The following is a 23,517-nucleotide window of genomic DNA, read 5'->3' on the forward strand; positions in this document are numbered from 1 at the left end:
GGGGGGGGGGGCGGGAGGGAGGGGCTCCTCTTTTCTTGTCTAGTTTGGGTAGAGTTTAACCGTTTGTTTTCTGCTTTGGCTCTTCCCACCTTCGTTATAGATCACCCTGTAGTGAAATTCAATCACTCGGTCTTTTGTTTGCTCATTCCTGGGTCTGGTGCTTAGAGATCTAGCTGAGCCCGAGGCTCCCAAAAAAGTCAGGGCAGGGGGCCAGGGAGACCGGCCAGTACCAAGGCCGGCCACTTTGAGCTGGGATCCCTTGGCCGAGTCTCGGGGACAGGGCGGGGGCAGCAACGGCTGGGGCTGTTCCCCATCTGGGACTTTTGCTGGTGTTGCAAGAGGGGCATATTTGTGGGGCTGCGTGGCGGCCGGCAGGAAGGCAGGTGACTCTCCCTCTCCCTCTTTCGCTCCCTCCCTCCCTCCCTCTCACTCTCTTTCTTTCGGGGGAGATAGGTCAGAACTGGGAGTTGTCCCGAAGCTGCAGGACGGCGGACCAGGGGGCGGGCCCGGCTTAAATTGGCCGCGCGCGGGGGTGGCGCTTTAGTGCAGGTGCTGCCGGAGACGCGGCCGCCAGTCCCAGAGCCACAACCGTCCCGAGAGACGCTCTATCAGCGAGCGCCCTAGGAGCGCGGCCGCAAGCACAGCCTCCCGGCCTCCCCGGCCCCGTGCTATCTGTCCGGGCCCCGGCCCCGGCCCCACCGCCGCCGCCTTTCTTTCGGGCCGCTGCCGGGGAGCGCCGGCATGGCCAACGCGGGCTTGCAGTTGCTGGGCTTCATTCTGGCCTTCCTGGGCTGGCTCGGGACCATAGTGAGCACCGCCTTGCCCCAGTGGAAGATCTCCTCGTACGCGGGGACAACATCGTGACGGCGCAGGCCATCTACGAGGGTCTCTGGATGTCGTGCGTGTCCCAAAGCACCGGGCAGATCCAGTGCAAAGTCTTCGACTCGCTGCTGAACCTGAGCAGTAAGTGCGCGGGACGGGCTGCCCAGGGAGGCGCCGCGGGTCCTCGGGACTCCTTCTGGCCCGGCGGCCCTCAGCAGACGAGCGTCGTGAGGGGCTGCGGCTGCGGCCGCTGCTACTGCTGGTGCGGGTGTTGGGCAAGCCAAGGGAGGGCCAGCTTTCGGGGCAGCCGACCGGAGGAGGGGGTGGGAGAGGGCTGGGATTTCTCAGTTCTCCAACGCCGCGGGTTAAGCGTTGTGTGTAGTAAGTAGGTGCCTGGAGTTTTGTCTGCTTTGTTTGGTTTGGTTTCGCTGCTCTGTGCCGTGGAACAAGCCACAAAGTCTCAGTTTCCCCGTCGGGGGTCCTGCTCCGCTGATCTTAAACAGATTTTTGTCGGGGAGCGCCAGCCTCGGGAAGCGTGGTGGATTTCCAGGGAGGAGGGCCGGGGTTTGAGTAAGCCTTTGTTTCCTAACTGGTGACTTTTGACTCGTACTATTTCCCCATTTCTGTTGACTCCAGCGCTCTCAAAGGAGGTGGAGACATACTTGGGGAGATGTTCTGGGCAGAATTAGGCCGGGTCTCCCCCAGGTCCAGGTGGAATAACGAGGGCAGAGGCTGGGCGAAGAGCTTGCCGCCTTCGTTTAAGGGAGCTCCCTGGCAATCCAAGAGAAGGGCCACAGCGGAGGGGACCCATTTTGTCCAGCAATTCCGATGCATTTCCGGTGTCTCCACCAAGCTCGCGTCTTTGCTTCAGAAGAGATGTCTAGGAATTGGACACTGCTGCTTTGCAGAGTTGATCTATAGTGTCTTGGAGGGAAGGGAAGGGGAACCCCTTCTGGAAGAGCCCACAAGACTTGGATTCCTCTAGGTTCTCATCCTGAGGATGGACTCTTCCAGGTCCTAGCAATGGGCAAAGATGTGGCTGGGGAGGGGAACAGTCAACGCTTTTTGGGCTGGTGCCTTTCTGTCAGTCCTGGCGTTTCCATAGCTTCCTGAGTCATTGCCTGGGTATGCCCCTTGCGCCACCAGCCCCCGCTTTGTGGGAGCTTTGTGTAATGGCCTCCATAGGCACCTGAAGAAAGGTGCCTTCCACATTTCCTTCTCTAAGCAGCTGTGGGGCCCGCCTGCCAACCCACGCTAGCCTAAGGGCTGCCTCCAACTAGCTTCTGGAGTTGTACTGCGTTAAGCCTCCGTATAAATCAGAAGCCTCTCTCTGTAATGAATCCTCCCTCATTTTGATAGGTTTGCCCGTGTCACTAACCTTTGCCTCCTGAAAAGGAGCAGCTTCACATAGTTTGGGCAGCAATGGAGTTAAGAGTCTGGAAGTTCTGGGTTCAAATCATTCCTCTGATGGTTATTAGTTATGGGACCCTAGGCAAGTCCTGTCCCCTCATTGAGCTGGACTTTCCTCATTGGTAAATGAATAAATAAATAAATAAAAGCACCTTTCCTCCTGGAATTTGTCCATCTGTAGCTGGGAGGGAACAAATCCTTTATCTAAACAAAAGGAAAGAGGCCAGTGGAAGGTAAGGGGCCTGCCCAAGAGGGTCCCATAGGTCATGTGACAAGTGGGATTTGGACCCAGGGCTTTGGACTTCAGCAACATTCTTTCCACTAAACCCACTGCCTCCGATGATGGTCTGTGGGTAGGTATGACTGTCGGTTATTGTTTTGCAAGCTTTAGAAAAGATGTGTGAGTGTCAGTTATTCTCTAGCCCCTTCCACCACACCTTGGACCATTCTCTCAACTACACATCTTCAGAAGTGATGTGGGCATCCCTGGATGGGTCTTGCTTTGCTCCTAGCCTGGTTCCCCCCAGGAGGGTATATCCATCTGCTGGGGCTGTCTGCTTTCCTCGTCTGCTTTGGGGCTTTGCCTTTGATTTTGCCCGACTCCTCCGTGCCAAGTACTTATCAGCAGTCTGGAGCTTCAGTAATTATACTTTGCCAGTGCAGAACCCGGCACTTAGCTTCCACAGATACGTGAGACGTGGCCCTGTTGGTCTCGGAGCCTAAAGAGGAGGCCAAAGCGAGTCAGCAGGCAGGTGCTCTGACTGAGCCCGGCAGGTCTTTCGAGAGGCACCTGTTGCCAATTGGCCCTGCCAGGTTTCACCAGTTTTCTCTTAACTGTTTGACATGGGCATTTTCCAGAGCAAGGCACTTAACTGGGGGAGGGGGGAGGGGGGTATCGGACACGTTCCCAGAATAATTTTAAGTACGAAAAATACTCAGAAACCAACGACTCAAGTTATCAGATGAGGATTTTGAACTCCAGGTTAGCAATGTCTGGTGTAAATGCATTTCATTCAGTTTTAGCTCCACTCTGGACTATCTCCGTGTTGGCTGTAGCTCTCCAAAGGAGGATGTCCCGGGACCTTTTAGGCAGCCAGCCTGGGTAGCTGGAAGCCTAAGCCTTGCCTCTAGTCCTGTTAACTCGAACTCTGGGCAAACTCTTCTCCCTTCCATCTGGTCTGATTTCCCCCATATAGATTAAATGTATATTAGGCTTCCTTTCAGCTTCTGACTTTTATGATAATGAGTGTCTATCTGAATTAACTTCAGAATCTTCAGTTAGGTACCTCCCTCTCTTCCTTTTTTTTTTTAAACACTTAATTTCCTGTCTTAGCATCAATTCTAAGACAGAAGGGCAAGGGCAAATTGACTTGTGCAGGGTCACACTACTAGGATGTGTCTGAAGCCTGTTTTGAACCCCCACTCTGGCACTAACCATTGTGATACCTAACTGCCCCTTAATTATACTTCTTTTATTTTTTTAACCCTTACCTTCTGCCTTAGAATCAAATCTAAGGCAAAAAAAAATTGTAAGGGCTAGGCAATGAGGGTTAAGTGACTTGCCTAGGGTTACACAGCTAGGATGTGTCTGAGGTCACATTTGAACTCAGGACCTCCCGTCTCTAGGTCTGGCTCTCAATCCACTGAGTTACCCTGCTGCCCCCCTCAATTATATTTCTTAATAGATGTCATAAAAAGTTGGCACCCACATGAGTTTTTCTTTTCCTCCCCTTCTTAGTTGTCTGGTTTTGGTTGATGGTTTATTCTGAGGACGAGATTTTGGGTGTTTCCAAGAATTAGGCAGGACACCCGGGAGATTTTGCAAGTTGGAAACTGATTCCAAGGACAAAGAGCCTCCTTTAACTCCCGAGGTCCTAGTTATCTGCTGCCCTTAGCCAGAAAGCTCTGACTGCGTTCCCTTGCCCAGGGGGTGGAGCCCTCATCTACTTATCGCAGCTGACCTTGTGTGCCTGTGACTTGTTGGGGCATGAGGCCACAGTTTCCTCATATCCAGAGAGGAGACGATCCATCTCCCTTTGAGTAACTGGCTGGCTTCTTGGTCTTTGGTAGGATGATCATTTCCCCAGGAGGGGGGAGATCTCTGGACGTTGTTTTCCTGAACATCAGCAGCACGTTTTGCCCTCCCCCAGGATGGAGAGAGCCTCTGTTTGCCGGGAGTGCTCCTTTCCTCCAAGGCTGGGGGTCACCGCCCTTTAAATGCTCCCCCGCCGGGATTCCAGGCTGTGCACAGGCCTAAGTCAGGGTCTCTCATTTTATCTTTACTGCCATCGAGAAAGGAAATGAGTCAGGAGTAAAGGTAACTGAATCAGGCAGGATGGCTTCCCTGAACCTCCTGCTATTCTAAGCAGAACGAACGCTTGGGGAGGAACCAGGGCTGTGCACTGGAGCTTTCCTGATTGGGAGACAGACAAAGAAGGGGGGCACATTTCCTGGCTGCTGAGGACAGGGAAGTTTTGCCTTTTTGTGCTGGTCTCACCTGGTTCCTGGCCCTGCCTCACCCATGCTGCAGCATCCAGGCTTCATGAATTAGAGCCCAGATAACCCCCCACTTTCACAGTTCTGTGGATTTCCCAGCAGACAGTTTTCCACTGGAAAAGGCAGGGATTTCTACGGAGAGAACACCGAAAGGATTCCACCCAACCTGACGAGCTAGAGGAGCTTCAAACTTTTGGAGGCTGCTGATTGGTTCTGCCAGGACATGGGGCTGCTCACCTCTCTGGGAAAGGCAGGCGATTAGGACCTCTTTTGTTAGCTCAATGCTCACTTTGTAGCAGTGGCCCAATAAGGAGGGCCAGGGCCCAGGCCCCACCTGGCTTTCTCCCTTCCAGCCCTGCCTCCAACTTGGCCTAGTTAATTAGAAAGCTTCCTCTGGGCTTTGCTTGTTCTTTGAGAGTGAGTGGGTGGGCTGAGGGCACTTTGTGTGCTTTGTTTTCCCAGAAGCACCTTCTTACTGTGACTTCAGGAACAACTGTGGCCCCAGCAATAGTTTTCATAATTCACCTTTCAAAGCAGCTCTGTCAAGGGGGGGGGGGGATTGTTCATGAGAACGTGGATGGAAGGTTCAAAGACTTTGATTCAGATCCTTTAAGCTCTTAGCGTTTTAAGAACTCTACAAGACTTCTCTCCTGAGTCCTAAAGAGCTGCCAGCTGTGTGTTGGGGGAACGATGTCCCATACCAGGAGTTCCTTGAATTGATGCTGTAAATATCCTAATGTGTGCCTTACTGTAAAAAATGTTATGGCACTAGTTTCAGCCATGGCTTATTAAGTTCTGCCCCCATTGAAGGGGAGTACCCTGGATCAGTGAAATAACAACTCTGTTGACATGTTGGTTTTTGGACTTCCTGAAAATGGTTGGCCATCCCACTTCCTCCCACCAACACTTAAGACACTCACTGACTTTGGAAGATTTCCTCCTTACTTTGGGCATGGCCACTTTGACTAAGGAGACCAAAACATTCTAAACACTCTCTTTTCTTATTTTTTTTAATCAAACCTTTACCTTCCATCTTAGAATCAATATTGTATCCTGCTTGCAAGGCAGAAAAGCAATCAGGGCTGGGCAATGGGGCTGAAGTGACCTGCCCAGGATTACTCGGAGCCCCCTTGTTGCCCCTTTGATCATTCTTGAGTTGTCCCACCCATAGGCTTCAGGAAAAGTGAGTCTCAGGAAACCAGTACCTCCAGGTGTGTTTGGGGGTTATCTGAAGCCCTGTTTGTTATGAGAGAATTCTCTCATGGGGGGAAGAAAGGATTGCCTCTACTCCTAGCTTGAACTTGGATATTGTGGAAAATCTGATGACATTTCAGGCTCCTATTCAGCTCTGTTTGGGTTCTTGGCATTGAAGACTTCTTCAGATGGTTGTCTGATGCCTCCATGCTCACCTTTCTCTGTTTGTGTTGGAACCTTTCCTCTGTGCCAGTAATTACCACTTGCTTGATGACTGTGATTATTATTTTTACTCCTGCTTTCTGGCGCTGTCCTTTAAGAACCCTTCTCTTCTTTAAAACCAGCTGCCACCACAACCAACCTATCTTTAGGTTAAAGGTGAAACAAACTGGTCCTGTTGGCCCTTTACCTTGAGATCGATCATTCTTAGTTCAAATCCAGGTCAGATCTGTAGTGCCAGGAAGCTACCTCCTCTTAAATCCAAGAAGCACGGTTTCCCTTGGGCGGATGCCCGTCAGGCTTCTCAACAGCAACTATGGCCAGTGACCAGGATGGCTGAGTCCATTCCACAGACCTTTAGTAAGAACCTGGTTATCTCCTTCTTACTTTCCTCATCTGCTGTCAAATGGGACATCATGTTAGGTGCTTAGAATATGAAGACAAAAACAAAATGGCTTCCACCCTCAGGAAGAGTCTATCCTTTGTGGAGGAAATAAATGATCAGTAAATGCACCGCAATTTGAAAAATGGCAGTCTTACTCTTGATTGTTATTCAGTTGTGTCTGCCTCACTTTGGCCCCATTTGGGCTTCTTTTGGCAAAGATCCTGAAATGGTTTCCAGCTCATTTCACAGAAGTGGAAACTGAGGCAAATGGGATCTAGTGATTTTCCCAAGTCAGTTTTGAACACAGGAAGATTTCTGACTCCAGCCCCAGCACTCTATCCACTGGACCACCTAGCTGCCCCCTCCCTTAACTCTGAAGAACAATAGAGAGGCTTAGAGTGGGTAGGATGGGGCTAGCTATGTAGTCACCAGGCAGAATTCTGGCACTAAACTAGTATGTGTGAGAGTGTATCCAAGCCTCCAGCTCACAGGCAGGGGAGGCCGGATTGGCCCCAAGGCCTTTACTCCTTCTGAGTCTTGCTCACAGAATCTCATTCTGGCCCATCTCCTCCTACCCATTCCAGAAAATCAAATGCAAAAACAAAGGGCGTCCCAGGGCGTCTTATTTAGCCAGCACCCATCTAACACCTTTCAGGTAGAGATCTCCCTTTCTCTTCAGTGGCTTCTTCCACTCCCAAGTTGCTCTCCTTAGCAAGGTGCTTTCCCTACCCCCAACCTCCTTCCAGCCTAATTTCCCTGTTTGTCACCAACCCCCACCTGGCCAGGGTTCCACTGGTTGGCCCAGGCTGGAATTGTTCTTCCCATCTTGGTGGGCAGCTATCTTTGACCCCAGCTATCCCACACCCCCATGGATTATTCCTGCTTCCTTTGGCCAATTTACATGGGGACTGGCCCAAGGCACTTCCACAATCCTGCTTGTTTGCTTTTGATGGTTTCCCCTCATCCTTATCCTTCTGGAAAGCTGAATGAGGATGCTGAAGCCAACTAGGAAGTGGCTGCTCCTGGGACAACTCAGGAGCGCCCCCTAGAACTCGAGCAAGGATAGGGCGCTCCGGAGAAGGTCCATTTCTGCTGCTGCCACCCCCTGCATTTAGTTCCTAGGGCTGATCTCCAGAGAATAGCAACCCTCCAACCTGCTCTCTACTGTGCTGCTAGCTTTTAACGCGCTTTCATCCAGGGAATTCTCTGCATCATCTAAGCCCATATTAAAGTTAGGTCCAAAAAAGCATCACAGTTTCCGATCCAGAGCACACGTCCAACTTTAAATTCCTGATGGAATTCTAAATGCTGGAGCTATGGAAGAAGGGTTTGGGGAAATCTTATCTTTTAGGTCCCCATGGTCTGGTGGGCCAGGGAAGTCATGCCCTGTACAGAACCACATGTCCAGGGTGAAAGGTTTCATTTCTAGGCTGTCCTATTGTACTTGCAACTTTTAAAGGTTAAGTAAAAGGGGGGCAGCTGGCTAGCTCAGTGGAATGAGAGTCAGGACTAGAGATGGGAGGTCCTGGGTTCAAATCTGGCCTCAGACACTTCCTAGCTGAGTGACCCTGGGCAAGTGCTTTAACCCCAATTGCTTAGTCCTTACTGCTCTTCTACCTTGAGGCCAATACTTAGTATTGATTCTAAGACAGAAGATAAGGTTTAAAAAGAGGTGCTTCCGTAGGAATCCTCTCATGAGATGTGAGTGGCCATTGTCCAGCCTCCTTTCCAAAGTTCCCAGTGATGGAAGGTAGCCTGCGAAGGTGGCCTGTCATAAGGAAATTCGATAATGAGCAACCACCGCCTCTGGTCCACATTGCCTTTCTCTTCTCCTTCCCCTCCCCTGTAAGAAGCCCATGCGTTGTGGTTAGCGTCACCCCTGTGGCATGTTGCCCTCGCTGCCAACAGGGATGGATTCACCTCGCGTTGAGTTTCTGACATGCCACACTGCTGGATTCCCGTTGCCATCCTCCCTGCTGACTGCACTTGGTGATTAGTTTTGAAAAGAAGTCAAGCAGGAGATCTGAACATGTTCTAGGTGTACCCGAGAGAGATTCCCCTCGGGGAGCAGAGGGTTAGTGGGGTTCTAGGATGATGTGAGAAGTTGGCATCTTCTATGGGGTGAAGAAGCATCGAACTCGGTTATGTCTGACTTAAAAGTGAACGTCTTTGTTGCAGGCAAGACACTTATTCATGCTCTAACGGTGGAAGCATGGAAAGGGGGCAGCTGCCCGAAATAGCGGGACTCTGTTGTAATCATTTTGTTGTTCAAACCGCAAAGTTACTGAGCCACTAAGATTTGGAGGAAAGCAAGTGGGTTTTTTTAGATCAGCAGAAAACCCTTCCTTCCCCCCAGCACAATCTGCTCCCCAATTCACAACAACAACCCCAAGAAAACCCAATGAAAATGTGTCCTCGAGCAAAAAAAAATAAAAGAAAGAAATGAATGAGTTGGGGGAGGAAGCTCAATTAAACCCAGTCATCAGGCATTGAACGCTGGGGACACTAGACCAAAGACAGTCCCTGTTCTCAAAGGAAGGCAGTATGTGAACAGCAGGACCCGAACCCGCCTCCTCCAGGCCCACGGCTCATGCTTGGGCCCAATTCCTTGTCTCTGCCAGGGTTCGGGTTGAACTCCGGGAGAGCCCAAAGGTTCAGTGAGCCTTCCCAGGCGGGTTTCCCGGCGGGGCCTGTGTGGCCCTGACTCCAAGAGCTTGACTCATGGAAGAGGGCGATTCTAGAAACAACTCCCAGAGGTGAACGTCCCGGATAGCCTGGGACTGCTCGGACCTGTCTGCCCAGTCTGGACTGTTGCCCCAGCAGTGCGAGAGCACCTCAGGTTCCTGTGTGCATTTCAGGGCTCTGCAGCTAGTGAGGCTGGGGGGGGGGGGACTTGGGGAGGGGGCAGGGAGGGGAGGGGGCCAGATGGGAAGGGCTGTGATATGGAGAGGGGCCAGGCTCTCCCTAAACACCCGGGGACACAGAGCAGGGGAAATAAGAGTGCCAGCAGGAGGCCCGGAGTTCTGAAGACTCTCCAAAGGGAGGGAAGCCCCTTGGGTTGTGGGGGAGGAGAGTCTCTTTCCTTGGAGCCGGAGGAGAAAGCTGTCAGTGACCCAGGAAAGGCTGAGGCCCTTTTACTTTGGTCGTCAAGACTGGCCCACCTCAAGCCCTAGAGATCATTCCTGAAGGACAGCTGGAGAACATTTTTCCTGAGAAGGAGATGCTCTTGTGGTGTTTCATTGTGGAAAAGGCATGGGAGGGGGCAGCTGATGCCAGGCCTAGAGACAGGAGGTCCTGGGTTCCAATGTGGCCTCAGACACTTCCTAGCTGTGTGACCCTGGGTAAGTCACTTAGCCCTGACCACTCGTCTGCCTTGGAGCCAATATAGAACATTGCTTCAAAGGTGGAAGGTGAGGGTTAAAAAAAGAAAGAAAGGGCACGGGATGGAGAGTGCCAGGCCTGGTTCTCTCAGGAGCTGGGCCACGCCATCTCCCTTCTCTCGGCCTGTTTTCTCACCTCCACACTGGGGCTCCTGCTGCTTACCCTCTCCAGCCAAGTGACAAACACTAGTACAGTCACTCGCTGGGGCTGGAGATACAACAGAAGAAGGAGGCAGTCCCTGCCTGCTAGAGGCTTATGGTCTAAGAAGGGAGGGATAAGGTAGCTGCGCACCTATCAGAGAGAGTAGATTGTAAGCTCTGGGATTATTGTAATAATAACTAACAATTCTATAGTGTTTACTATACAACGAGCACTGTGCCACGGACTTGATGGTCATCTTTTATCCTTACAACAACCCTTGGAGGAAGGTGCTGCTATTGTCCTTATTTTGTAGATGAGGAAACTGAGGTTGGCTTTGATGGAGTGACTTGTCCAGGCTCATCCAGCTAGGAAGCCTCTAAGCCTGGATTTGAACTCGGGTCTTTTGACTCCAGGCTCTCCTCTGCTACCTCTTTCTTCCCTAGTGTAGGACTGATTTGAATTCTGGACCTGTCCTATTTAGGGCATGTGTTGGATTTGAATTGTCTTTTGAATGCCAAATTTCCTATGAAATGTATTTGCCTAGAGGCCACTGGAGGGAATGGATCCTTTCTGAACTTCCTTCCATCTGAGAAACCACCCTTTGGTTAGAAAATATCGAGGAAGTAGCCTGTGGGTAGGAAGAAATCGAGTAATACTCCATACACTTGGGGTGTGTGGGGTGCTCAGGGAGGGGTAGCATCTCTGGTGTGGAGGGCTTGTCGTGCCCCCCTGGGGCAGCTCTCCAGCCTCTGACCCCACCTGACACCCAGCGCTCACTCCATTGGAAGGTACTTCCTCGAATGGTTGGCCTCCTACTATTCGGTGTGTAGCGAATGGCAAGCAGCAGACAAGACACAATCCTATGAGATTTCCGTGTTTCTCTAGAACATTTTAGCTTTCTATCACTGTGGAAATTGGCCGCCCCATTGCTGTGAATTCTGGGAGCTGGGGAGGAAGAAGAAAAATGCCTATCCCGGACAGGCTTCTCTGCCATGCTCGGACTATTGGGCTTTTGTCTTCAGGGTATAGAAGGAGATGGCAATCAGGTAACACTGAGCTGGGGGGAGGGAGGGAGGTGCCGCCCCCTGAAATTTCTAGGTCTTCACTGACTCAGTCCACAATTACAGTCCTTGTCTGGATGGGCTACAGCTCTGCCATGAACATGCCAGGTGCCTTCCTTTGTAGATCATAAGTAGATGCTGAACGGGAAACAACAAAAATCCCAGTTGCTCTCTATGAATGGCCGCCAGCTTCTACCCCTTAAAATTGGGTTTTCCCTAATGATGCAAGCCTTTCCTTTTGATTTAGTGTAAAAGTGGACCTTGCTGGGTACCTTGGATTGTTAGCCAGCACGGGTCATATTTTCCAACCCCAAGGTGGCATTCCAGCCACCTAGGGGGAAGACTACTGACTTCAGAGTGGCATTCTGGGTACTTTCCTCTCCTTGCCTCAGTCTGGAAATGTTGGCGTGGTTGGATTCCGTGGAAGGCACTCTGGAAAGATGGTAGCAGAAATAACACCAGCCAAGCCCATGCTGCCTAAACAAAGTATGTGCTTCACCAGGACTCGAACAAAGAAATGGGCCTGGAACTTGCATGTTGGGTTTCCTAATGGGTCAACACAAATAATTAGCCAGGTTTCAAAAGTATTTCACAATGTAGGTCAGGAAAGAACCCTTGGCCTTGCTGGAAAGGTGTTGGTGATGCACCACAACATCATTGTATCAGTTGGATCAACTCTGGAAACAATGTCTTAGAAAAGAAGCTCTGTATCTCTCTTTCTCTCTCTCTCCTCTCTCTGTTTCTCTCTCTGTTTCTCTCTCCCTTTCTCTCTCTCCCTCTCTTTCTCTCCCTCTCTCTCCCTCTCTCTCTCTCTCTCTCTCTCTCTCTCTCTCTCTCTCTCTCTCTCTCTCTCTCTCTCTCTCTCTCTGTCTCTCTCTCTCTCTCTCTCTCTCTCACCTCTATTTCTCAATTTCTCTGTTTTTCCTCTCTGTTTCTCTCTCTATATATGTCTCTCCATCTTGTCTCTCTCTTTTTCTCTGTCTCTGTTTCTCTTTATCTCTGTATCTCTGTCTCTATCTCTCTCAAATGAGGCATTTCCTTATAATTCTGTTTTCCATTTTCCATAGGGAGAGAATGGGAGGTAGACAAAATAAATTCTTGTTAATAGAAAGAGACTTTCACAAGAAGAAGAAATAAAGAATTTGAACCGTTGCCAGGCTTATCATTTGGAGTTCTGGGCTCAGCAGATTGGGTGGGGGGAGGGAAAAAGAGGGAGTGGAGAGGGAGAGGGAAGAATATTGGAATTGTGGAATAGAGGACAAGTCTGCGTCAGATGTGGCCATTGCAGGGACTGGAGGCAGTTTCTTGTGCTGTGCTGGCATGTGGAGGACAGTGGGTGCAGATAGGCAGACTGCAGTTGCCCCAGGGAGGAAGCACCCTCCCCTAATGCAGCTGCGGGGTCTGAGTCTTGCGTGCTCCAGCCTAGATCCAACGCTGTTTCTTACAATAGGAACCAGAACTCCCCGAGGTTAGAGGAGAGGAGGAGGAAGCTGCCCGTGACTTTGCTGGCTAGGTGTGGAGGATCCTTTTGCCTCACCCGTGTACCCGAGGTTCTGTGAGCTCCACAGTGTATTCTCTATCTCCCTCATCGACACACGCAATTAGAATTCTGAGCTACAAGGGGCCAAGTGAGAATGCAGCCTGGCGCCCCTGTGACAGCTCTAGTGGTGATGTCCCAGCATCCCAGCTGTACCAGGAGCTGGGAGTGGTGCACGTGAGTGTGACTCACCCTCCCTCCATTCCTGCTGAAGGATTTCCCTTTAACTTTTTAGGGTGGGTCAGTGTGGGGTGGCCTGTTTGCAAAGTCAGTATCCAAGGCAGAGGAACTCCTTCTTGGCCTTCAGACAAGGAGGACACTGACGTCTACTCTTCTGCCAGAGGCAGCCTTTGCCAGTCAATGATGTAGCCCCTCTCCAAGCCTCCCTGACTGGGAGGTCCCTTAAGCCTTCACGATGTAAACTAAGCAGAGCCTCCAAAAGGTTGGCCTCACTGGCATCACTTAGCAACCTGAGCAAACATCCTTTCTCAATCACAAACAGTGTGACTGGGAGTGAAAGCAGCCCAGGGCCACTGCACACTGGAAACTGCATATAGGCCATGGTTTGGGTCTGTGGCTTTTTCTCTTAAAGTAGCATTTAAGATGGAGGCTCTAAGCCTGTATTGAAAAGAAAAAGGCACTCCATTACTCCAAGTAAATATAATAGTGGTTTTCTATATTAGCTCATTTGATCCTCACGGCAGCTTTCTGTGGTAGGTGCCATCATCATCCTCATTTTACAGATGAAGAAACTGAGGCTTGGAGATGTTTAGCGAGTTGGCCAACATCACAAGGGCAGTGTCAAAGGCAGGGTTTGAACCTGGGTGTCCCTAATTCCAAAGATGGCACTCCTGCCATTGTATCATTCAATCTAAACAGCTAGCTAGGAGAGCTCATTTCCACCCACCCCCTTGTCACCTGAGGGATAAATGTTATTTATTTGCCATTGGAAGCCTTGAAGCACTTTATGAACATCCGCCATTATTCTTAGTCATGGTCCTTTGGGAGCCCTGCACTGTATTCTCACGAGGCTATTGCCTAGGCTGATTAATCGGCAGAAAGCAATTGCCCAATCCAAGGCTAAATTCTAGGATCTGCTCATGAGGATGATTTCTTGTGGATGGCAGAGTATCTTGTTATTATCCCTGAGCTCAGGGCAACTCAGTGGAGCGTTGAAGGGGGCTGAAGAGCTGCCACTGTTAGACTGTCTATTACTTTTTGGGTGCATCCCAGGTTGGCCTCTCCTCTTTCACCAGGATCTGAAGGCTTTGCCATTTCTTTTCAGCTACCCTTCAGGCTACTCGAGCCTTGATGGTCATTGGGATCATCCTGGGGCTGATCGCCATCTTGGTGGCCACGGTGGGCATGAAATGCATGAAGTGCCTGGAAGATGATGAAGTACAGAAGATGCGGATGGCGGTCTTTGGGGGGATGATCTTCCTTGTTGCAGGTAAAAATGAGCTTCCACTGGTGGGTTCCCTACCACCTCCCTTTCTAGCCTTAGTGTATATTCATTCTTCCTCTTTGCACTCTTCCCATTTCAGGTAATCTTTCTGGTTTGCTCAGCCTGGTACTTGACATTCCCAAGCTATTTGCCATGTCTAAAATGCCCTCCCCTTTTCTATTACTGCTTGAAATCCTTGACTTTCTTCAAAGCTTTGTAAGTGCCTTAAAGTCAGCTAATTGGCACAGTGGATAGAATGCAAAGCTTGGAGTCAAGAAGACCTGAGTTTGAATCCTGCCCTGAACACTTGATGTGTTAGTAACCTACTGTTTGATCAACTCAAAGAACTAAGCTATTGGGAGAAGAATTTGCTATTTTCCAAAATCTACTGTTATGTGACAGAAAAACTAGGAATATGCTAGCACTTCACACCATACTAAGATAAAGACACTTAAAATGGTGTGCGACCCTCAGCAAACCACTTAAGAGCTCTGTGCCTCAGTTTCCTCATCTGAACAACTTCTTAGAGTTGTTCTGAAAATGAAATGGGATAATATTGCCAAAGTGCTTTGCAAACCTTAGAACACTAAGTTCTAGCTATGATCATGCAGGATTTCTTGAAAGCCTGTCCACTTTGGGGTACACAGCAGGGGCATCACATTTTAAGTCCAAGCACTTTCCACCTGATTAAAAAGCTGACATTCATCCCTGAGGAATCACAGTGAGCATTTCAAGTCTTCGAAATTTTGTGGGACAGAGCAAAAATCCTGGCATCTAGTGATAACTCATTTGGTCTTCAGAGCAACTCGCTGAGAGAGTTGCTATGTCTTTTTACACACGAGGAAACTGAGAGTCCAAGAGTTTGAATGAGTGGCTCATGGTCAAATGACTAATGAAAGGCAAAAGCAGAATTAAATCTCCAATTTCTTCTGCCTTCTTCTCTTTTATTATTCCCCTCCCTTCTGCTCCCAAGCTATCTCTAATAGTCATTCAGAAAGAGATGAGTGAAGGCAGGAATATTTATGAAAGGCTTGACAGGGAGACAGACCTGAACTAGGCCTTGAAGGATAAGTTCCAATTTGATTGACAAGGAGGTTGCTAATCTGCCAGTAAAAATCAAAGGTCTGTTCTCTATCCACTTAATGGACTCCTTGATGTTACTGGAAAGAGTTGAGTCTCAATTGTGGGGCTCTCAGTAGTAACTGGAGAAAGATCAGGGCAATTTGTTCCATTTTGATCATGATTAGAAGAAGTCTATGGAACATTCAGAATAGGATGCAGGAGGAGGTTAGGAATAGAGAAAGAGTTCTGAATATCATCTCTCTGATGATAACTGTGTACACAGGATCCCCAAGTGAAAGAGTATAGAGGGGAAAATGGAGAAACCCAAGATTCATGGGTATGATGTAGATGAATATCCACAAAAGAAACTAGGAGGAAAAGAACCCAAAGAAAGCAATATCAAGAGAAATGAGAGAGGAGAGAGTATTTCTGGGGGAAAGGGTGATCATCCGTACTGAAGGATGCAGAAGAGCTTGAGAAAAAGCCATTGGATCTGGAGATTAAGAGGACATTGGGAACTCTGCAGACAATGAATGATGAAGTCAAAAGCCAAATTGTACATCGCTTAGAATCAATGTAGTGAAAGGATTGATTACATATGGCTTTCTCAGGGAATTTAATTGAGAAAGTCAGGAGAAATGTAGGCTCAGTCTAGAAGGAATGATCACTGCAAGTAAAAGTGTTTTAAGAATGGGAAAGATGTGGGCATGTTATAGCTGTCAGAGAAAGAACCTATAGGTAAGGACAGACGGAAAATTAGAAAGGGGGAAAGCTGCTAAAGAAAGAGGGATGCAATGAGGTCACTTGTGCATAGAGAAAGATTTACCTTGGCAAAAAGGGCCATCACTTCACATGAGAGAGGGATAGAGAATGAGATGGGGTATAGGCATCTGAGTGATCTAAGGAGAGGAGTAGGGAAGGGAACCCTCAACAAGTGACCTCTGGCTCCCATCCCATTTCTAGCCTTCCCTTTACAGCCAAGTTTATTGGCTTCCATTTATTTCCCACTTTTTTTCTGTAACATGTCTACCATCTGGATTCTGCCCTCACCACTTAATGGAATCTCTCTTTCACTCCATGGTCATCACTGGCCTCTTTATCACCAAAGGAAGTGAGTAGTAAGTACACTTTTCACTGTATCTTTTGCTACATGGACAATTGCTTCCTCCTCTTCTAATCCCCGGGCTTCTGAATTACTGTATTCTCCTTGATCTCTTCCCAGATTTCTAACATTTCCTTTCTCCTTTACTGGCTCTTTTTCCTTAACTTGGGATGACTCCTGAGTTCATCCTTTCTTATCCTTCTCCTCACGTTCTTCTCTGCCAGCCTCCATTCTCTTCCATGGCTTTGATTAACACTGGATAGATAGTGACTGGGTTGTGGAAAGATCCCAGTAAGGCTACTAGGATCTACTAATGGAGATCAACAAACTTAGCATACCAAGTGGTTAAGTGACTTGCCCAGGGTCATGTAGATAATTTGACAGAGGAAGGACATGAATCAAATCATTCTGGTCTTGGAAATCAACTATCCACTGCACTACACCCCCTCTACTGGATAATTCTCAAATCCACATTTTTATCCCTGGACCACTTTCTAAACTCAAGATCCAAATATTCCAAATCCTTCAGTTGCTGTTGTGATGGATGCCCCATTCCCTTAACCTCAACTCACCCAGTCCTGAGCATCTTCTCTTTCTCCCCAACCTGGTCCTCCTTTTAACATGACCATTTTCATTGGCACAAGTCACTAGAGATCTCCAGCTTTTGAATCCTTTGTATTTTTGACTCTTCTTTCTGCTTTACTGCTGATAAAAGAGCTGGTCATTGACCAAACTCTTTCAGGTAACTATCTTAAATATTCCTCCCCTCTCTATTTCTTCCTTTCTAGCCTTCCTTCTTAGTAGGTACTCATTCCCATTTTCCTGAACTATTGTGATGAACCTCCTAGTGGTCTTCTTGTCCCTATTTTCTCACCTTTTCAATCCGTTCTTCTCCCTACCATTGCCAGCAAAATTACCCTGATGTATAGATATTGTTATGTCACTGCTTAGCTCAAAGATAATCAGTGGATCCTTACTGCCTAAAGGATAAAGTTCAAACTTCTCTTCTCCATTGTTCTAGGGCCTCCACTGTGTCTATCAGCCCTGCCTTCTTTTTTGGTCCTATCTCACCCTACTCCCATTCAGTGAAACTGTCCTGCTTTCTGTGCCAAGGACATACCTGATGTTCTCATGGCAGCTGTGCCTTGGTTTATCCTGTTCCTCATGTTTGGAATGTACTCTTCTCTGTTTGCTTGCCCTTTAAATGTCCCCCCATTTTCTAGGAAGCCCTCGTTAATCCCCTTCCTCCTCTACTACTGGTAGTAGCTTCATTTCCTCCTTACACCAGAATTTAGTAAGAGTTTCCTATGTGTATAGGTAAATAAGTTTCCTATGTATGTTCTCTGCCAAGTACAAAAGACTCCACTACAATAAGCAAGACAGTCCCCAGCCCCAAGGATTCTAATGGAGGAAGACAACATACTAAGGGGAGTTGTGAGAAGGGGACACTGGCCCGTGTGCTTTGGTGCTGGAGGAAACCAGGTGAAGGTCAGATGGTAGCTGAGATCCGTACGTTCAAAGCTCCCATCTGAGGTCATGAGGGTTCCACGCACAGAGTTCAGGTGGGAACGAGATGAGGATAACTGCTAGAGCAGAGGCATCATCACTGTTTAGCTCTAGTGGCCAGGGAATGAGGTCAATGTCCACTTCCAGGGGAGATAAGATAAAAATGAACCTTTGGGACTCGGAGGATTTCCAGAGGGTAGAGAGCCTCACAAATTCCTTTGTCAGGTTGTAACGCCCAATATAGTTAGAGGTGGTTCTGGCTCATCCCCACAATATACTGGAAAATCCATCCATTCAGGACAAGGTCTCATGTAAACTTCATCTCCTCTAGGACCTGGCATCATAGATGGCACAGACTTTTGGCAGTAAATGAATGCTGATTAAAGAAAATGTGTTTGCCCCTTCTGTAGAGATGATAAGGAAAAGATATTTATTCATAAGCATGAATTTGAAAAACAATCAAGAAGGACCAGTTTGAATAGGGGAATTTTAAAAATTCAATTCAATTTTATACATTGGAATATAAGCATGCCTTGACTTTGCAGTGTAGCCCAGACCATCAAGCCTGTTTTCAAAGGGTCCTCCTAAAATGTCTTAGACAACACAGCTTATAGGAACTTACAACCAGGCAATGAGAGAAGACTTGAACACTTTGGCCAGTTTCACCATTGACTCCTTCAGTGATCTTGGACAATTAACTTCACTTTCGTACCTCAATTTCCCTAGTGTTCAATGGGATTACCAGGAATATGAAGGATATAGACCTTTGGGAAGTGGCATGTGGGGTATCTGTTCATCTTCAGGCTGCTCCAATGACTAACCATTTCTTTCCGTGTGAATTCCCACAGGCCTGGCTGTATTGGTTGCCACAGCATGGTATGGAAATAGAGTTGCTCGAGAATTCTATGATCCCCTGACCCCAGTCAATTTTAGGTAATGCCATTCACTTGCTCTTCAGGTTCATGGTTTTCTGAAGTTTGCCTTCAGGGTTCTGTGGACACGAGCTAAAGCTGGGCCTCCTCACATTTCATCTTGGAGTTTGTAGATGGATTCCTCATTCTTTGTAGTCTGGCCTGTGATTAAATGTTAAAAGGACCAGATGAAAAGCTTTCTAAGAGGAGAAAATGGGCTCTATAAAAACCGATGCATTCTCTAGTCCGTGTTCCAAAGATAATGATTTCTGTTTGTCTTCGTTGGAGACCATTAATAAAGACAGACAGTCCCAATGCCATCCTGGCACCTTCAGCTTTGATGTTCATTGTTTGATGTGCTTTTACAACATCTCTGTGGTTAATTATTACTAGCAGGCCATGGGAGATAAATGTTAAATAGTAATTACCCCCAGGAGGCTGATAGAGCTTTATTGCAGCTTGACACTGAAAGAAAATACTTCAATCCCAATAATTCAACTTTAGCCCACGTCTTGTGAGAGTCCATTGAAGGAAGTAGGGAGGTGTAGCAGAAAAGAGAAGGAGGTCACGATGGCATCTTCTGACATCTGAAGGGCTGTCACATAGAAAGGAGATTATACCTAGTTCCCTTGGCTCCAAAGGGCAGAAGCAGGAGAAATGGGGTAAAGTTGAGAGGATGCCCATTTTAATCTGATGTCAGGAAGAGCTCCTTGATAACTCGAGCTATCCAGGAGTGGAAGAGTCTGCCTTGGAGTCTTTCCCTCTTTGAATGTCTTTGATGATGACCTATTGGGGATTATCCTGGGAGATGGGTTGATCTGGATGGTCCCTTCAAAATCTGAGATTTTGTTATGTTATGAAATTGGAACAGCCCTCAAATTGCTCTTCAAGATCTTTCTTGACTGAGGAAACCTTCTACAGCTACCCCAGCTTCCCCCCCTCCCAAATAGCTTTGCTCTAGCCAGGAGGAATTTTTTGGGAAGCCTTTCAAAGTTTGGGCCCTTGCCTGGCAAGGTTTACAGGGATGACTCAAGCTGCTGAAGTCTTTAAACATAAGATGTTTGCTCGCCCTCAATGGCAGCCAGTCCTGCCCTCTTCTCCTCCTCCTCCTGCCCCCCTCCCCCTCCAGTGATTGTGAACAAGGGCTAGGTTAAAAAATCTGATGTTTACAGTTGGGGTTTGGGAGGGTAGAGGATGGTAATGTTTTCTGGGAGCAGCGGGTGGCTTTTGTCTCTGTGGCTCATGACCTGGTCTTTTCTCTTCATCTGCTCCCCTGCTTCCTCTCAGGTATGAGTTTGGACAGGCTCTCTTCATAGGCTGGGCCGCAGCTTCCCTGTGCCTGCTGGGAGGTGCCCTCCTTTGCTGTTCCTGTCCCAAGAAAACAACCTCTTACCCGACTCCTCGCCCATACCCGAAGACCACACCCTCCAGTGGAAAGGACTATGTGTGAGAGAAAGGAAGAGGACGCAGCCAAAGAAGGACTTGGATAATGCTTTTTGTTGTTCATTTTCATTTTTTTAATAATGAGGCACTCAGACCTTCTGACTACGATAGTCTACATTTTTGTATTAAAATGTATTTTTTGTAATTTCCAAACCTCCCTTCATGTCCTTCCCCTCATAAGAAATCCTCAATTATGATCCTCTGATTAATGTACTCCTGGAGCTGGTTGGCTACCCACCCAAAAAAAACAGGACGCCATTTTGTAAAAAAAAAAAAAAGAGAGAGAGAAAAATGCTTTAAAAATTAAAACCCCCTAAAACCTCGTAAGCAACAGGCCCTAATCTCACCCTTCGGTTTCCTTTGGAAACAAAATAGAAATGATTTTAGATTTGCTTCCCAATTCCAAACCTGACTCTTCTACTTCCTAGTGGTGTGTCCACACTCATTTGTAACATGAATGGGGTTGGGCTAGATGATTTTGAAGATCCCTTCTACCTCCATATCTAGGATCTGAGATGCAATATTTTAAATTCCTTTTAAGGAATTGAATCCAAGACAACAACTGAGGCGGGCTTGACTTGGGACCCTGGGGATGCTAGATGCCTGGCTCTTTGGTTCTGAATGTTGTAGTTTGTGCTCTGATCAGCCAAGCACAAAGGCATTTGATAGAGACTTCAAGTAGGAGGGCCTGAGTCATCCCAACTAATATCTCTTTCTTCATCAGAGTAACTGGAGTTTTCTTGACCCAATCAGTCACCTGTTCAGCCCCTCAGGCCGTAGTAGTTCTAGTGTGGGCTTTTCCAGATGTTGATGGGAACATTTTATTGATATAATTCCAATGGTCTCTTGCTCACAGTTGCAAATTCTGCCAAATGACACCTCCCCCTTCCCTTCCCCCACCCCATTTCTGGTTTCTTAGCAGGTTTACCTGGTCATTATCTTCCAGTTTACTTCTCCCATTGAGGTGCAGCCTGTCTGACTGGAGATTAGATATTCCTTCCTGATAATTTAGTGTTGAGTACCCCCTCCCTCAAAGCCCCAGGCAGCCTCTCTACCTCTGATTTTCTGGTGTATAAAATGGAGGTAATGATACTTTCCTGGAGAATTAATGAGTTTCTATCTCTGCTTCTTTGAACTTGAAGAGATAAGCCAAACATCCTAGTGAACTGATGGAAGCCACCACAAAACCCACACAGAATCTTTCCGTACCCCAGGTGGCAGTTCTTGCCATTTCCTTTCAGCTCTTTCTAGTGTAGTGTTAGTGACCATGGTCCATTTTTCATCAGTCCTTCCTTTAACTCCTATGTATGAGTGGCTGTCTGGGGGAACCCCAGGCAAGAGGACGTCTTCTCCTTGTAGATATTCCCTGGCATTTCTTTCCAAATAAGTGATGGGAAAGTTATTAGGCATATTGGTTCCTAATTGGTGGCCTTCTCAAGAAAACCAAACACTGCATGGGATCCAATTCACTTTAAAAGATGAAAAGCATTACAAAGCCAGAAATGCCTGCTTAATTCAGGCATGACTGTTTGGCCTGGCTGTGAGGCTTTGATTTCTAATCAAGGCTCTACATCCCTTTGTTTCTCAGTATGCATTTGGTAGAACCAATGGCAAGAATAGTTGCCCTAAAGAAGCTGGTATTTTCATGAATGGCTGTAGCTTTTTGGCAAGAATGGTACTTCCCCTCTTCCTAAAGAGAGATTTCCCTCCATGGTTTTGGGGTTTAGTTTGCTTTCTTTCTAGTTTTTCCTCCCTCCTTTCCTTCCTTCCTTCCTTCCTTCCTTCCTTCCTTCCTTCCTTCCTTCCTTCCTTCCTTCCTTCCTCCTCTCCTTCCTTCCTTCCTTCCTTCCTTCCTTCCTTCCTTCCTTCCTTCCTTCCCACCATTGTCAATGTTGGTGGGATCACTTCCTGTCAACTGGAGAGACCAAAGATGAGCACTATAATATAGTGTCCAGAAACCTTTATTTTGGAAAACCTCTTCCATGAATCTCCACACCCACTTCTCTCCCAGAGCCTGGTGACATGTATAAATGTATTCTCCATGTTGGTACTGGATTGAAAAGGTCTCTGTTCAAAACCAAATGCCAAAATGTCGTTGGTTTTGAATCAGTTTGTATTCTGCTTGTATAACTGAGATACACTGAGTAGACTTTAAAAATGGAAACTTGTAACATTTTTTTCAATAAATATTTGGGGTTTGATTTTTTTCTAAAGAAGTAAAGTTTCTGTCTTATATCTGATGACTGAAGTTCTGTGGTAAAATGGAAAGCATTCTGGATCAGCAGTCAGGAAGCTTGGTTTAAAGGCTTCCCCAGACATTTCTGCCTGTTTGGTCTCAAGATAGACTGCCCCTCTCTGAGCCACCACTTCCTCCTCTGTGAAATGAGGATGCTGGACTCCGACCTTGAAAACCTCTTCAAGTCCTTCCAGCTCAGAGATCTAGGGTAAAGATTTTGGATCTGATCCTGATTCGTGAAGGCATTGTCAACATCCTTCATCTCTGTCGAGTCAGTCAAAATTGGAGTGACTACAGTGTCTATACTAATGCTTTTCAGTCCAACTTGTCCCCATGACATCATGTAGTTTGTCAGTTAGTGTTTGGTTAAGCACCTACTATGTTCCACTGATTGAACTGAGCTAGGAATTTGAAGGAAGGCAAATAAAAGCCCCTGCTTTGAGAGATCCCACACTACATGCCTGGAGGCAGAGCTGGCCCTGGGAAAAACTTTGGAGAGGTTAAAGCTCGGGGCTTTGTACTTTTCATCTGCCTTCCTCAGAAGGCACACACAATATCCTTTCATCTTTGTCTTCCTGTCTGCACCAGATTCTGTTTAGGAAATTGTTACTTCTTGGCCATTTCCAGAAGGGAGCAAAGGACTTATTGTGTTACCTCCCTTAAGCTTCGAGTTCTAAGTAGAAGTCAGGTTTTGTTTGCTTGAAATCAAAACAATGATGTTCTAAATGCCAACATCTATTTTGTCCTGATCGGGAAGGGCAGTGGCTAGTGTGCCAGATCTCCACCCATCCTGGCCACCATCTTCCCACTTAGGGAAGACCAGCCCTGAGGAGTTGGTCTGCTGCTCAGCTTCAGAGGGTTTGGTTTGCAAGACCTATGCAGTCTATGAAGTGTAAGAAGTGGATTGAGTAATGGACAACTGGTTATTCCTGTCATCACTCAGGATGAAGGAGTCAGGCCTGAGCCGAGCTGGACTGAGGTTCACTTTTCGTCTTCTTACAAACTTTGGCTTTCTCAATCACAGCAAGACTGTGTAATTTAACAAATATTTTCCCCTTGTGGCTCCCTTCAGTCACAGGAGGATTCACCTCTGACTGAGCATCTTTTTCATTCTTTCCCTCCCTTCTATCCCTTCATCTGCCTCATTCACTCATTTTCTCTATTTTC

General features: G+C 47.6%; 1 protein-coding gene and 1 pseudogene across 1 annotated transcript; one reads left to right on the forward strand and one right to left on the reverse strand.

Moving 5' to 3' along the window:
- LOC130455947 (leucine-rich repeat-containing protein 28-like) overlaps nucleotides 1–347 on the reverse strand; it is an 11,232-nt pseudogene extending 10,885 nt beyond the window's left edge.
- Nucleotides 348–473: 126 nt separating this feature from the next.
- CLDN1 (claudin 1) lies at nucleotides 474–22,349 on the forward strand. Its single transcript, XM_001362604.4, is given in 5 exon segments — nucleotides 474–844; nucleotides 847–963; nucleotides 13,932–14,096; nucleotides 18,609–18,693; nucleotides 19,959–22,349. Coding segments are annotated over 5 exon segments (633 nt in total). The 5' UTR covers nucleotides 474–741; the 3' UTR covers nucleotides 20,122–22,349.
- Nucleotides 22,350–23,517: the final 1,168 nt, after the last annotated feature.

This window comes from Monodelphis domestica, chromosome 8 (assembly GCF_027887165.1).
Source record: "Monodelphis domestica isolate mMonDom1 chromosome 8, mMonDom1.pri, whole genome shotgun sequence".
In the NCBI taxonomy this organism is placed as follows: Eukaryota; Metazoa; Chordata; class Mammalia; order Didelphimorphia; family Didelphidae; genus Monodelphis; species Monodelphis domestica.